General features: G+C 46.1%; 1 protein-coding gene across 3 annotated transcripts in view; it reads right to left on the minus strand.

Annotated features, from left to right (window-relative positions):
- Nucleotides 1-16,692, minus strand: part of MISP (mitotic spindle positioning) — a 152,160-nt gene that overhangs the window by 61,885 nt on the left and 73,583 nt on the right. For all 3 annotated transcript variants that reach the window (XM_086946732.1, XM_086946733.1, XM_086946731.1), the window contains exon 5: nt 14,679-14,926. In XM_086946732.1, the coding sequence (XP_086802858.1) occupies nt 14,679-14,926 (248 nt within the window). The remainder of the gene's footprint in view (nt 1-14,678; nt 14,927-16,692) is intronic.

Below are 16,692 nucleotides of genomic sequence, written 5' to 3' on the forward strand. Positions count from 1 at the left end.
AGGACGGATACAGGAGACATGGAGGGTAGAGGCTAGGAGAGACACCTGACAGACAGAGACAGGGCGGATACAGGAGACATGGAGGGTAGAGGCTAGGAGAGACACCTGACAGACGGAAAGAGGACGGATACAGGAGACATGGAGGGCAGAGATGAGGAGAGACACCTGACAGACAGAGACAGGACGGATACAGGAGACATGGAGGGTAGAGGCGAGGAGAGACACCTGACAGACAGAGACAGGATGGATACAGGAGACATGGAGGATAGAGGCTAGGAGAGACACCTGACAGACAGAGACAGGACGGATACAGGAGGCATGGAGGATAGAGGCTGGGAGAGACACCTGACAGACAGAGACAGGACGGATACAGGAGACATGGACGGTAGAGGCTAGGAGAGACACCTGACAGACGGAGAGAGGACGGATACAGGAGACATGGAGGGTAGAGGCGAGGAGAGACACCTGACAGACAGAGACAGGACGGATACAGGAGACATGGACGGTAGATGCTAGGAGAGACACCTGACAGACAGAGACAGGACGGATACAGGAGACATGGAGGGTAGCGGCTAGGAGAGACACCTGACAGACGGAGAGAGGACGGATACAGGAGACATGGAGGGTAGAGACGAGGAGAGACACCTGACAGACGGAGACAGGACGGATACAGGAGACATGGAGGGTAGAGGCGAGGAGAGACACCTGACAGACGGAGAGAGGACAGATACAGGAGACATGGAGGGTAGAGACACACCTGACAGACAGAGACAGGATGGATACAGGAGACATGGAGGGTAGCGACGAGGAGAGACACCTGACAGACAGAGACAGGACGGATACAGGAGACATGCAGGGCAGAGACGAGGAGAGACACCTGACAGACGGAGAGAGGACGGATACAGGAGACATGGAGGGTAGAGGCGAGGAGAGACAGTTGACAGACAAAGACAGGACGGATACAGGAGACATGGAGGGCAGAGATGAGGAGAGACACCTGACAGACAGAGACAGGACGGATACAGGAGACATGGAGGATAGAGGCTAGGAGAGACACTTGACAGACAGAGACAAGACGGATACAGGAGACATGGAGGATAGAGGCTAGGAGAGACACCTGACAGACGGAGAGAGGACGGATACAGGAAACATGGAGGATAGAGGCTAGGAGAGACACCTGACAGACGGAGAGAGGACGGATACAGGAAACATGGAGGATAGAGGCGAGGAGACACACCTGACAGACGGAGACAGGACGGATACAGGAAACATGGAGGGCAGAGATGAGGAGAGCACCTGACAGACGGAGAGAGGACAAATACAGGAGACATGGAGGGTAGAGGCGAGGAGAGACACCTGACAGACGGAGAGAGGACGGATTCAGGAGACATGGAGGGAAGAGGCGAGGAGAGACACCTGACAGACGGAGAGAGGACGGATTCAGGAGACATGGAGGGTAGAGGCGAGGAGAGACACCTGACAGACGGAGAGAGGACGGATACAGGAGACATGGAGGGTAGAGGCGAGGAGAGACACCTGACAGACGGAGACAGGACGGATACAGGAGACATGGACGATAGAGGCTAGGAGAGACACCTGACAGACGGAGACAAGACGGATACAGGAGACATGGAGGGTAGAGGCGAGGAGGGATACCTGACAGATGGAGAGAGGACGGATACAGGAGACATGGAGGGTAGAGGCTGGGGAGAGACACCTGACAGACGGAGAGAGGACGGATACAGGAGACATGGAGGGTAGAGACCGGGGAGAGGTGAGGAGAGACACCTGACAGACAGAGAGAGGACGGATACAGGAGACATCGAGGGTAGAGGCTAGGAGAGACACCTGACAGATGGAGAGAGGACGGATACAGGAGACATGGAGGGTAGAGGCGAGGAGAGACACCTGACAGACGGAGACAGAACGGATACAGGAGACATCAAGGGTAGAGGCTAGGAGAGACACCTGACAGATGGAGAGAGGACGGATACAGGAGACATGGAGGGTAGAGGCGAGGAGAGACACCTGACAGACGGAGACAGGACGGATACAGGAGACATGGAGGGTAGAGGCTGGGGAGGGGTGAGTAGAGACACCTGACAGACCGATAGAGGATGGATACAGGAGACATGGAGGGTAGAGGCTGGGGTGAGACACCTGGCAGACAGAGAGAGGACGGATACTGAAGACATGGAGGGGAGAGGCCGAGGAGAGGCGAGGAGAGACACCTGACAGACGGAGAGAGGACAGATACAGGAGAAATGGAGGGTAGCGACGAGGAGAGACACCTGACAGATGGAGAGAGGACGGACACAAGAGACATGAGGATAGAGGCCGGGGAGAGACACCTGACAGACGGAAAGAAGACGGATACAGGAGACATGGAGGATAGAGGCCGGGGAGAGACACCTGACAGACGGAAAGAGGACGGATACAGGAGACATGGAGGATAGAGGCCGGGGAGAGACACCTGACAGACGGAAAGAGGACGGATACAGGAGGCATGGAGGATAGAGGCTAGGAGAGACACCTGGCAGACGGAGAGAGGACGGATACAGGAGACATGGAGGATAGAGGCCGGGGAGAGACACCTGACAGACGGAAAGAGGACGGATACAGGAGACATGGAGGGTAGAGGTGTGGAGACACACCTGACAGACGGAGAGAGGACAGATTCAGGAGACATGGAGGGTAGAGGCCGGGGAGAGACACCTGACAGACGGAAAGAGGACGGATACAGGAGACATGGAGGATAGAGGCCGGGGAGAGACACCTGACAGACGGAAAGAGGACGGACACAAGAGACATGAGGATAGAGGACGGAGAGAGACACCTGACAGACGGAAAGAGGACGGATACAGGAGACATGGAGGATAGAGGCCGGGGAGAGACACCTGACAGACGGAAAGAGGACGGATACAGGAGACATGGAGGGTAGAGGTGAGGAGACACACCTGACAGACGGAGACAGAACGGATACAGGAGACATCAAGGGTAGAGGCTAGGAGAGACACCTGACAGATGGAGAGAGGACGGATACAGGAGACATGGAGGGTAGAGGCGAGGAGAGACACCTGACAGACGGAGACAGGACGGATACAGGAGACATGGAGGGTAGAGGCTGGGGAGGGGTGAGTAGAGACACCTGACACACCGATAGAGGATGGATACAGGAGACATGGAGGGTAGAGGCTGGGGTGAGACACCTGGCAGACAGAGAGAGGACGGATACTGAAGACATGGAGGGGAGAGGCCGAGGAGAGGCGAGGAGAGACACCTGACAGACGGAGAGAGGACAGATACAGGAGAAATGGAGGGTAGCGACGAGGAGAGACACCTGACAGATGGAGAGAGGACGGACACAAGAGACATGAGGATAGAGGCCGGAGAGAGACACCTGACAGACGGAAAGAGGACGGATACAGGAGACATGGAGAATAGAGGCCGGGGAGAGACACCTGACAGACGGAAAGAGGACGGATACAGGAGACATGGAGGATAGAGGCCGGGGAGAGACACCTGACAGACGGAAAGAGGACGGATACAGGAGGCATGGAGGATAGAGGCTAGGAGAGACACCTGGCAGACGGAGAGAGGACGGATACAGGAGACATGGAGGATAGAGGCCGGGGAGAGACACCTGACAGACGGAAAGAGGACGGATACAGGAGACATGGAGGGTAGAGGTGTGGAGACACACCTGACAGACGGAGAGAGGACAGATTCAGGAGACATGGAGGGTAGAGGCCGGGGAGAGACACCTGACAGACGGAAAGAGGACGGATACAGGAGACATGGAGGGTAGAGGTGAGGAGACACACCTGACAGACGGAGAGAGGACGGACTCAGGAGACATGGAGGGTAGAGGCCGAGGAGAGACACCTGACAGACGGAAAGAGGACGGATACAGGAGACATGGAGGATAGAGGCTGGGGAGAGACACCTGACAGACGGAAAGAGGACGGATACAGGAGACATGGAGGGTAGAGGCTGGGGAGAGACACCTGACAGACGGAAAGAGGACGGATACAGGAGACATGGAGGATAGAGGCTGGGGAGAGACACCTGACAGACGGAAAGAGGACGGATACAGGAGACATGGAGGATAGAGGCTGGGGAGAGACACCTGACAGACGGAAAGAGGACGGATACAGGAGACATGGAGGGTAGAGGCGAGGAGAGACACCTGACAGATGGAGAGAGGATGGATACAGGAGACATGGAGGGAAGAGGCGAGGAGAGACACCTGACAGACGGAGAGAGGACGGATTCAGGAGACATGGATGGAAGAGGCGAGGAGAGACACCTGACAGACGGAGAGAGGATGGATACAGGGGACATGGAGGGTAGAGGCGGGGATAGACACCTGACAGACGGAGAGAGGACAAATACAAGAGACATGGAGGGTAGAGGCGAGGAGAGACACCTGACAGACGGAGAGAGGACAAATACAAGAGACATGGAGGGTAGAGGCGAGGAGAGACACCTGACGACTGAGAGAGGATGGATACAGGAGACATGGAGGGAAGCGGCGAGGAGAGACACCTGACAGACGGAGACAGGACGGATACAGGAGACATGGAGGATAGGGGCTAGGAGAGACACCTGACAGATGGAGAGAGGACGGATACAGGAGACATGGAGGATAGAGGCTAGGAGAGACACCTGACAGATGGAGAGAGGACGGATACAGGAGACATGGAGGATAGAGGCTAGGAGAGACACCTGACAGATGGAGAGAGGACGGATACAGGAGACATGGAGGGTAGAGGCCGGGGAGAGGTGAGGAGAGACACCTGACAGACAGAGAGAGGACGGATACAGGAGACATAGATGGTAGAGGCTAGGAGAGACACCTGACAGATGGAGAGAGGACGGATACAGGAGACATGGAGGATAGAGGCTAGGAGAGACACCTGACAGATGGAGAGAGGACGGATACAGGAGACATGGAGGATAGAGGCTAGGAGAGACACCTGACAGATGGAGAGAGGACGGATACAGGAGACATGGAGGGTAGAGGCGAGGAGAGACACCTGACAGATGGAGAGAGGATGGATACAGGAGACATGGAGGATAGAGGCGAGGAGAGACACCTGACAGACGGAGAGAGGATGGATACAGGAGACATGGAGGATAGAGGCGAGGAGAAACACCTGACAGATGGAGAGAGGACGGATACAGGAGACATGGAGGGTAGAGGCGAGGAGAGACACCTGACAGATGGAGAGAGGATGGATACAGGAGACATGGAGGATAGAGGCGAGGAGAGACACCTGACAGATGGAGAGAGGACGGATACAGGAGACATGGAGGGTAGAGGCGAGGAGAGACACCTGACAGATGGAGAGAGGACGGATACAGGAGACATGGAGGGTAGAGACGAGGAGAGACACCTGACAGACGGAGAGAGGATGGATACAGGAGACATGGAGGATAGAGGCGAGGAGAGACACCTGACAGACGGAGAGAGGACGGATACAGGAGACATGGAGGGTAGAGGCTAGGAGAGACACCTGACAGACGGAGAGAGGACGGATTCAGGAGACATGGACGATAGAGGCTAGGAGAGACACCTGACAGACGGAGAGAGGACGGATTCAGGAGACATGGAGGGTAGAGGCGAGGAGAGACGAGGAGGGCGCAGGAAAGAATACACCGAAGGTGATGGAGGCAAAGAAAGAGAAGGAGACAAGTGAGAGAGACACACAGGGAAGGATACGGGGGCACAGAGAGGGGGCATGTGGGTTAGCAACAGACGAAGAGAGAGACTGTAAACATGAGTAGTTGTGCACACTGCGAGAAAGCTCCTACCTCTGTATGCTTCACCCAAGCAGCGCCATTTTGGGGATTCCTTCCTCACCTTCCCAACATGTCTCCCCTAGAGATTGTGGGATACGGCTCCCCAGGAACAAATCCTAAGAGGCATCTGTCAATGTCCTCTGCCAAGGGCCATAGAGAAGCCCCCTCAAGCCTGTCAACCCCCCCATCCTTCCGGAGCCCCTAAAACAGGCAGTGTCACCCCAGGTTACTCTAAAACTTTTACCACCCGTACCAGTGCTTTAAATGGGCCCGTACTCACCAGTACTAAGTACCAGTACTTCTTATCACTCTGAGTACTGGCACTTCTTATTTTTATCACTCTGAGTACCGGCACTTCTTATTTTTATCACTCTGAGTACTGGCACTTCTTATTTTTATCACTCTGAGTACTGACACCTCTTATTTTTATCACTCTGAGTACTGACACCTCTTATTTTTATCACTCTGAGTACTGACACCTCTTATTTTTTATCACTCTGAGTACCGGCACTTCTTATTTTTATCACTCTGAGTACTGGCACCTCTTATTTTTATCACTCTGAGTACTGACACTTCTTATTTTTATCACTCTGAGTACCGGCACTTCTTATTTTTATCACTCTGAGTACTGGCACCTCTTATTTTTATCACTCTGAGTACTGGCACTTCTTATTTTTATCACTCTGAGTACCGGCACCTCTTATTTTTTATCACTCTGAGTACTGGCACTTCTTATTTTTATCACTCTGAGTACTGACACCTCTTATTTTTTATCACTCTGAGTACCGGCACTTCTTATTTTGATCACTCTGAGTACCGGCACTTCTTATTTTTATCACTCTGAGTACCGGCACTTCTTATTTTTATCACTCTGAGTACTGACACCTCTTATTTTTTATCACTCTGAGTACTGACACCTCTTATTTTTATCACTCTGAGTACTGGCACTTCTTATTTTTATCACTCTGAGTACTGACACCTCTTATTTTTTATCACTCTGAGTACTGACACCTCTTATTTTTATCACTCTGAGTACTGGCACTTCTTATTTTTATCACTCTGAGTACTGACACCTCTTTTTTTTTATCACTCTGAGTACCGGCACTTCTTATTTTTATCACTCTGAGTACTGGCACCTCTTATTTTTATCACTCTGAGTACTGACACCTCTTATTTTTTATCACTCTGAGTACCGGCACTTCTTATTTTTATCACTCTGAGTACCGGCACTTCTTATTTTTATCACTCTGAGTACTGGCACCTCTTATTTTTATCACTCTGAGTACTGGCACTTCTTATTTTTATCACTCTGAGTACCGGCACCTCTTATTTTTTATCACTCTGAGTACTGGCACTTCTTATTTTTATCACTCTGAGTACTGACACCTCTTATTTTTTATCACTCTGAGTACCGGCACTTCTTATTTTTATCACTCTGAGTACCGGCACTTCTTATTTTTATCACTCTGAGTACCGGCACCTCTTATTTTTTATCACTCTGAGTACCGGCACTTCTTATTTTTTATCACTCTGAGTACCGGCACTTCTTATTTTTATCACTCTGAGTACCGGCACCTCTTATTTTTATCACTCTGAGTACTGACACCTCTTATTTTTATCACTATGAGTACCGGCACTTCTTATTTTTATCACTCTGAGTACTGACACCTCTTATTTTTATCACTCTGAGTACCGGCACCTCTTATTTTTTATCACTCTGAGTACTGGCACTTCTTATTTTTATCACTCTGAGTACTGACACCTCTTATTTTTTATCACTCTGAGTAATGGCACTTCTTATTTTTATCACTCTGAGTACCGGCACTTCTTATTTTTATCACTCTGAGTACCGGCACTTCTTATTTTTATCACTCTGAGTACCGGCACCTCTTATTTTTATCACTCTGAGTACCGGCACCTCTTATTTTTATCACTCTGAGTACTGACACCTCTTATTTTTATCACTATGAGTACCGGCACTTCTTATTTTTATCACTCTGAGTACCGGCACCTCTTATTTTTATCACTCTGAGTACTGGCACCTCTTATTTTTTATCACTCTGAGTACTGACACCTCTTATTTTTACCACTATGAGTACTGGCACTTCTTATTTTTATCACTCTGAGTACTGACACCTCTTATTTTTTATCACTCTGAGTACTGACACCTCTTATTTTTTATCACTCTGAGTACTGACACCTCTTATTTTTTATCACTCTGAGTACTGGCACCTCTTATTTTTTATCACTCTGAGTACTTACACCTCTTATTTTTTATCACTCTGAGTACTGACACCTCTTATTTTTTATCACTCTGAGTACTGACACCTCTTATTTTTTATCACTCTGAGTACTGGCACCTCTTATTTTTATCACTCTGAGTACTGACACCTCTTATTTTTTATCACTCTGAGTACTGGCACCTCTTATTTTTTATCACTCTGAGTACCGACACTTCTTATTTTTATCACTCTGAGTACTGGCACTTCTTATTTTTATCACTCTGAGTACCGGCACCTCTTATTTTTTATCACTCTGAGTACTGGCACTTCTTATTTTTATCACTCTGAGTACCAGCACCTCTTATTTTTTATCACTCTGAGTACTGACACCTCTTATTTTTATCACTCTGAGTACTGACACCTCTTATTTTTTATCACTCTGAGTACTGACACCGCTTATTTTTTATCACTCTGAGTACTGGCACCTCGTATTTTTTTATCACTCTGAGTACTGACACCTCTTATTTTTATCACTCTGAGTACCGGCACCTCTTATTTTTTATCACTCTGAGTACTGGCACTTCTTATTTTTATCACTCTGAGTACTGACACCTCTTATTTTTTATCACTCTGAGTACCGGCACTTCTTATTTTTATCACTCTGAGTACCGGCACTTCTTATTTTTATCACTCTGAGTACCGGCACCTCTTATTTTTATCACTCTGAGTACCGGCACCTCTTATTTTTATCACTCTGAGTACCGACACCTCTTATTTTTATCACTATGAGTACCGGCACTTCTTATTTTTATCACTCTGAGTACCGGCACCTCTTATTTTTATCACTCTGAGTACTGGCACCTCTTATTTTTATCCCTCTGAGTACTGACACCTCTTATTTTTACCACTATGAGTACTGGCACTTCTTATGTTTATCACTCTGAGTACTGACACCTCTTATTTTTTATCACTCTGAGTACTGGCACCTCTTATTTTTTATCACTCTGAGTACTGACACCTCTTATTTTTACCACTATGAGTACTGGCACTTCTTATTTTTTATCACTCTGAGTACTGACACCTCTTATTTTTTATCACTCTGAGTACTGACACCTCTTATTTTTTATCACTCTGAGTACTGGCACCTCTTATTTTTTATCACTCTGAGTACTGACACCTCTTATTTTTTATCACTCTGAGTACTGACACCTCTTATTTTTTATCACTCTGAGTACTGACACCTCTTATTTTTTATCACTCTGAGTACTGGCACCTCTTATTTTTATCACTCTGAGTACTGACACCTCTTATTTTTTATCACTCTGAGTACCGGCACCTCTTATTTTTTATCACTCTGAGTACCGGCACTTCTTATTTTTTATCACTATGAGTACCGGCACTTCTTATTTTTATCACTCTGAGTACCGGCACCTCTTATTTTTATCACTCTGAGTACTGACACCTCTTATTTTTATCACTATGAGTACCGGCACTTCTTATTTTTATCACTCTGAGTACTGACACCTCTTATTTTTATCACTCTGAGTACCGGCACCTCTTATTTTTTATCACTCTGAGTACTGGCACTTCTTATTTTTATCACTCTGAGTACTGACACCTCTTATTTTTTATCACTCTGAGTAATGGCACTTCTTATTTTTATCACTCTGAGTACCGGCACTTCTTATTTTTATCACTCTGAGTACCGGCACTTCTTATTTTTATCACTCTGAGTACCGGCACCTCTTATTTTTATCACTCTGAGTACCGGCACCTCTTATTTTTATCACTCTGAGTACCGGCACCTCTTATTTTTATCACTCTGAGTACCGGCACCTCTTATTTTTTATCACTCTGAGTACTGACACCTCTTATTTTTACCACTATGAGTACTGGCACTTCTTATTTTTATCACTCTGAGTACTGACACCTCTTATTTTTTATCACTCTGAGTACTGACACCTCTTATTTTTTATCACTCTGAGTACTGACACCTCTTATTTTTTATCACTCTGAGTACTGGCACCTCTTATTTTTTATCACTCTGAGTACTGACACCTCTTATTTTTTATCACTCTGAGTACTGACACCTCTTATTTTTTATCACTCTGAGTACTGACACCTCTTATTTTTTATCACTCTGAGTACTGACACCTCTTATTTTTTATCACTCTGAGTACTGGCACCTCCTATTTTTATCACTCTGAGTACTGACACCTCTTATTTTTTATCACTCTGAGTACTGACACCTCTTATTTTTTATCACTCTGAGTACTGGCACCTCTTATTTTTTATCACTCTGAGTACCGACACTTCTTATTTTTATCACTCTGAGTACTGGCACTTCTTATTTTTATCACTCTGAGTACCGGCACCTCTTATTTTTTATCACTCTGAGTACTGGCACTTCTTATTTTTATCACTCTGAGTACCAGCACCTCTTATTTTTTATCACTCTGAGTACTGACACCTCTTATTTTTATCACTCTGAGTACCGACACCTCTTATTTTTTATCACTCTGAGTACTGACACCTCTTATTTTTTATCACTCTGAGTACTGACACCGCTTATTTTTTATCACTCTGAGTACTGGCACCTCGTATTTTTTATCACTCTGAGTACTGACACCTCTTATTTTTATCACTCTGAGTACCGGCACCTCTTATTTTTTATCACTCTGAGTACTGGCACTTCTTATTTTTATCACTCTGAGTACTGACACCTCTTATTTTTTATCACTCTGAGTACCGGCACTTCTTATTTTTATCACTCTGAGTACCGGCACTTCTTATTTTTATCACTCTGAGTACCGGCACCTCTTATTTTTATCACTCTGAGTACCGGCACCTCTTATTTTTATCACTCTGAGTACTGACACCTCTTATTTTTATCACTATGAGTACCGGCACTTCTTATTTTTATCACTCTGAGTACCGGCACCTCTTATTTTTATCACTCTGAGTACTGGCACCTCTTATTTTTATCCCTCTGAGTACTGACACCTCTTATTTTTACCACTATGAGTACTGGCACTTCTTATTTTTATCACTCTGAGTACTGACACCTCTTATTTTTTATCACTCTGAGTACTGACACCTCTTATTTTTTATCACTCTGAGTACTGACACCTCTTATTTTTTATCACTCTGAGTACTGACACCTCTTATTTTTTATCACTCTGAGTACTGACACCTCTTATTTTTTATCACTCTGAGTACTGACACCTCTTAGACACCTCTTATTTTTTATCACTCTGAGTACTGGCACCTCTTATTTTTATCACTCTGAGCACTGACACCTCTTATTTTTTATCACTCTGAGTACTGACACCTCTTATTTTTTATCACTCTGAGTACTGACACCTCTTATTTTTTATCACTCTGAGTACTGGCACCTCTTATTTTTTATCACTCTGAGTACTGACACCTCTTATTTTTTATCACTCTGAGTACTGACACCTCTTATTTTTTATCACTCTGAGTACTGGCACCTCTTATTTTTTATCACTCTGAGTACCGACACTTCTTATTTTTATCACTCTGAGTACTGGCACTTCTTATTTTTATCACTCTGAGTACCGGCACCTCTTATTTTTTATCACTCTGAGTACTGGCACTTCTTATTTTTATCACTCTGAGTACCAGCACCTCTTATTTTTTATCACTCGGAGTACTGGCACCTCTTATTTTTATCACTCTGAGTACTGACACCTCTTATTTTTTATCACTCTGAGTACTGACACCTCTTATTTTTTATCACTCTGAGTACCAACACTTCTTATTTTTATCACTCTGAGTACTGGCACTTCTTATTTTTATCACTCTGAGTACCGGCACCTCTTATTTTTTATCACTCTGAGTACTGACACCTCTTATTTTTTATCACTCTGAGTACCGGCACTTCTTATTTTTATCACTCTGAGTACTGGCACCTCTTATTTTTTATCACTCTGAGTACCGGCACTTCTTATTTTTATCACTCTGAGTACTGGCACTTCTTATTTTTATCACTCTGAGTACCGGCACCTCTTATTTTTATCACTCTGAGTACTGACACCTCTTATTTTTATCACTATGAGTACCGGCACTTCTTATTTTTATCACTCTGAGTACTGACACCTCTTATTTTTATCACTCTGAGTACCGGCACCTCTTATTTTTTATCACTCTGAGTACTGGCACTTCTTATTTTTATCACTCTGAGTACTGACACCTCTTATTTTTTATCACTCTGAGTACCGGCACTTCTTATTTTTATCACTCTGAGTACCGGCACTTCTTATTTTTATCACTCTGAGTACCGGCACCTCTTATTTTTATCACTCTGAGTATCGGCACCTCTTATTTTTATCACTCTGAGTACTGGCACCTCTTATTTTTTATCACTCTGAGTACTGACACCTCTTATTTTTTATCACTCTGAGTACTGACACCTCTTATTTTTATCACTCTGAGTACTGACACCTCTTATTTTTATCACTCTGAGTACTGGCACTTCTTATTTTTTATCACTCTGAGTACTGACACCTCTTATTTTTTATCACTCTGAGTACTGACACCTCTTATTTTTATCACTCTGAGTACTGACACCTCTTATTTTTTATCACTCTGAGTACTGACACCTCTTATTTTTTATCACTCTGAGTACCAGCACTTCTTATTTTTATCACTCTGAGTACCAGCACTTCTTATTTTTATCACTCTGAGTACCGGCACTTCTTATTTTTATCACTCTGAGTACCGGCACCTCTTATTTTTATCACTCTGAGTACCAGCACTTCTTATTTTTATCACTCTGAGTACCGGCACCTCTTATTTTTTATCACTCTGAGTAATGGCACTTCTTATTTTTATCACTCTGAGTACTGGCACTTCTTATTTTTTATCACTCTGAGTACTGACACCTCTTATTTTTATCACTCTGAGTACCGGCACCTCTTATTTTTTATCACTCTGAGTAATGGCACTTCTTATTTTTATCACTCTGAGTACCGGCACTTCTTATTTTTATCACTCTGAGTACTGACACCTCTTATTTTTATCACTCTGAGTACCAGCACTTCTTATTTTTATCACTCTGAGTACCGGCACCTCTTATTTTTTATCACTCTGAGTAATGGCACTTCTTATTTTTATCACTCTGAGTACTGGCACTTCTTATTTTTTATCACTCTGAGTACTGACACCTCTTATTTTTTATCGGCACTTCCCTACTGTAGACGAGAGTACCAGTACTCATGAAATGGGAGGCGCATTGGCTGTTAGTGATGGTAGCCTGTCTCCTTGGCAGCCAAAGCACTTCCGTAGCGCTGAGCTGAGCCCCCGCTGAACTATTCAGCGTGGGCTCATTTGCATGATATCCAGGTGTTCACCATCATGTTGTGTTATAAGGAATCAAGGCAGCCCGTGACAGCGCAATAATGAAAGCCATGAGAGGTAACAGGTCTAAAATGGCTTTAATCCCACCTGATTCTTTGGTGTGAGGGTCTGCTTCTGTTTGTCTGTGTACCTGCTTGCTTGTGCGTGTTTTGTGTGAGAGAAAAGCGAGAGAAATATTACAACACAAGGAAGTGTTAAAATATCTCTGTGTTTGGCTTTCGGTTTGTATAACGAGTTAACCTGTTTTGTTTATAGAAACAAATTTATCATGTGTTTTGGTATGTGCTGCAACTAGTATAAATGCAAAACACAACAGTTGATGCAGAACAGTGTCATACATTCACCCCAGTACAGAGATCTGGGCCTAAATCCATGGTGTTTTTGCTTGCCATTCCAGTTTGAACCCAGCCATATGCACATCCGTCTTGACCCTTGCTCACTTTGCCACTGGCTTCAAGCTAGCCTGGCTGATCCCAGGATGCTTGTTTCTGGTCCAGGTAAGGCATGTCTTTGCAGTTCGGGCTGGACTGATTTGCATATGGTCATGTCTGAACTGGGGTGGCGGAGTGAGCTAAAGAATGGTGATGGATCAAACCCAGATCAGTTGACTGGTGTGAGTGCTTGCAATGTTCAACACTCCGTCCATCATCCCCTTTGGTTTTGCAACTAGTATAGAAGTCAATAAGCACTGGCATGTTTTGCCTTTAGCCCCGCCCCTAGTCCTCCCACTCTCCACATTTAAATGAGTACCTGCACTATTTTCCCCCCATTTAAAGCACTGACCCTTACTGTTTCTGAGACCTCCTGTCACAGTCTAACACTGCCACCTACTGTTCGAAAATGATACATTAATTCTTGATACATTATTAATTGCATTTGTCATTTACAGGTTTGGTACTATTTGAAAATGTTATATATTTGGGGGAGACCCCCCAATCCCCTTTTTTATTACCCTCAAATGAGTGGTTTTGTCTTGTGTTGTAAAGTCTTGCATGCCAACAGTCTTTTCGTTGTAAAAAATGTGTGGACAATGTAACACGATGTAAAAACTTTGGAGTAAAAGCAGTTTCCTGCAGGGAGGGCATGTGTACACAGGAGCCCCTCAGGATCAGACCCCTCTGGAAGGGCATTGTGTGGCGGGAGTAGATGGAGTCAAAGGAACCAGTGCCTGAATCTCCCCCCCACCCACCAGGTTGCATGCCTGTCAACAGACCCGTGAAACTGCCCCACATGCGCCCCAGCACCCCCTCCCAGCCTTACACAAGTACTTACCCCGCACTCATCCCTCTGCCGCCGAGACCTCCTCTCAAACTCCTCCAGCTGCTCGTCCCTTAACCTGCCGGGGGTCCGGGGCTCCCATTCCAGGGGTGGGGGCGCGGGGCCCTTGGGTGTGAACCCATGTACCGGAGGGGCGCTCTCCTCCCTTAGGGCAGTGTCCCAGGATGGGTCCGGTGCTGTCCTGAAGGCCACGGGCCGGAAGGGGGCTGCGAAGAGCGAGACAACGTGCTTGTCCGGTGACCCTGAGGGAGCAACGAGAGATGGGTGAGGGTCCGGCGGCCACCAAAGAGCCCCCAGGCTCTGCAGCCCCTTCAGACAGGAGTACAACACCCCCCTCTGGGAGGCCCAGGCTCTGCCACCCCTTCAAGCAGGAGTACAACACCCCCCTCTGGACACCCAGGCTACAAGAAGAACTTCAATTCATGATAGAAACCCTGGGCCTAGAAATCTCATTTACAACTTATAGGTCCAGCCTGTGTTCTATTTTTTTAGTATTGATTTTTCGTTGTGATCAAGTGTTGACTTGAGGTCCCTGTCAAAGTAGATACCCAGGTATTTTAGGGCCCCCTTTTGCCAGTGTAGGCCCGAGGATCCTAACACATCCCTGGTGGTGTGAACATTGAGTGGCTTGCATTCGGACTTGCTTCTATTAAGCTTGTACCCTGCTACTTTGGCATATACTTTGATGGTGTTCATTAGTGCCTCGAGGGCTCAGAGTTCTCTGTCATGATGAGTATGCCATCGGGACGTCAGCTGGTGGGGCAGAGTGGAAACAATAAACATGATGATAACCCCCATGGTTAACTACCTGCTGAGCATGCTGCCACTGATAGTTACGGAAGAATTCCACAAAAAACTGAACGCCATGATAAACACGTTCCTCTGGAGGGGAAAAAAAGCCAGGATTAGCCTCCAGAAACTTAGGCTCAGTAAGGACCTAGGGGGGCTTAACGGCACATACTTTAAGACTTTCCAGACAGCCTGCCTTGCCAGACAAGGCATATACTGGCTCACGCAAGAACAGGGATATACACTGGCTTGGCTGGAACTAGAAAGAGCCCTGCTGGGAGGCTTAAACCCTGCGGCCCTCCTCACTTCTATCAAACACCCGGAAGCTAGCAACATAATTCTCAGGAACACCAAAAACGCCCTCCTGCAAGTAGACAAAAGAATGGAAAAAAGTATAAAAAACACAAAATGCAAATCCATTTGGTTCAACACAAAAATAAAATACAAGAACAGCATACTTATCATAACCTCCTGGCTCCAGCAAGGTATCCACACAATATCCTAACTAGAGGAACGTGGGTCCCCTTCCACCTTTACCAGCCTACAACAGGAACACGACCTCCCAGACATAGAACTATATAACTTTCTCAAAATTAAGGCAGCAATCACCAAAGCAAGACTAAGCAAAGACGTACCAACAATACACCAATACCTGACAAATCTTAACAAACTTGGGCACCAAACATCATACCTATATAAACTATTAAGGGCAAAAACAACCAGATTAAACAGGAAGGTTATAGATTACTGGGAAACACTACACGCAGGGCGTTTTAGCAAAAAAGAAAAAGCTCACCTCTGGTCCTCGCAAGCAAGAACAAAGTCACCATCACACAAGGACAAACAAAATTCTGGCTCCCACACAGAGCGTTCTGGACCCCGGCACGCCTAGCAGCGGTGGGGCTCATAGACAGCGACCTATGTTGGAACTGTCAGAAGCAGATAGGAGACCTAGAGCACATGATTGTCCAATGCCCTAAAGTTAAAGCATTCTGGGGAAAAGTAATAGATTTCATCTACAATGTAACTGGGTACCTCTTCAGCATAACAAACGCCTTCATGGCCTCGGAGATACACTCTGCCAACGACAGGAGCCTCATTGACCTACTCCTCACGGCGGCAACCAAGACAATCCTCTCTAACTGGAAGGACACGGGGAAGGCCACTTTCAGAGTATGGTTCAACTGGGTCACCTTCCTAAGGGGGGCAGGCAACATAA

This window comes from Lissotriton vulgaris, chromosome 12 (assembly GCF_964263255.1).
Source record: "Lissotriton vulgaris chromosome 12, aLisVul1.2, whole genome shotgun sequence".
Lineage (NCBI taxonomy): Eukaryota > Metazoa > Chordata > Amphibia > Caudata > Salamandridae > Lissotriton > Lissotriton vulgaris.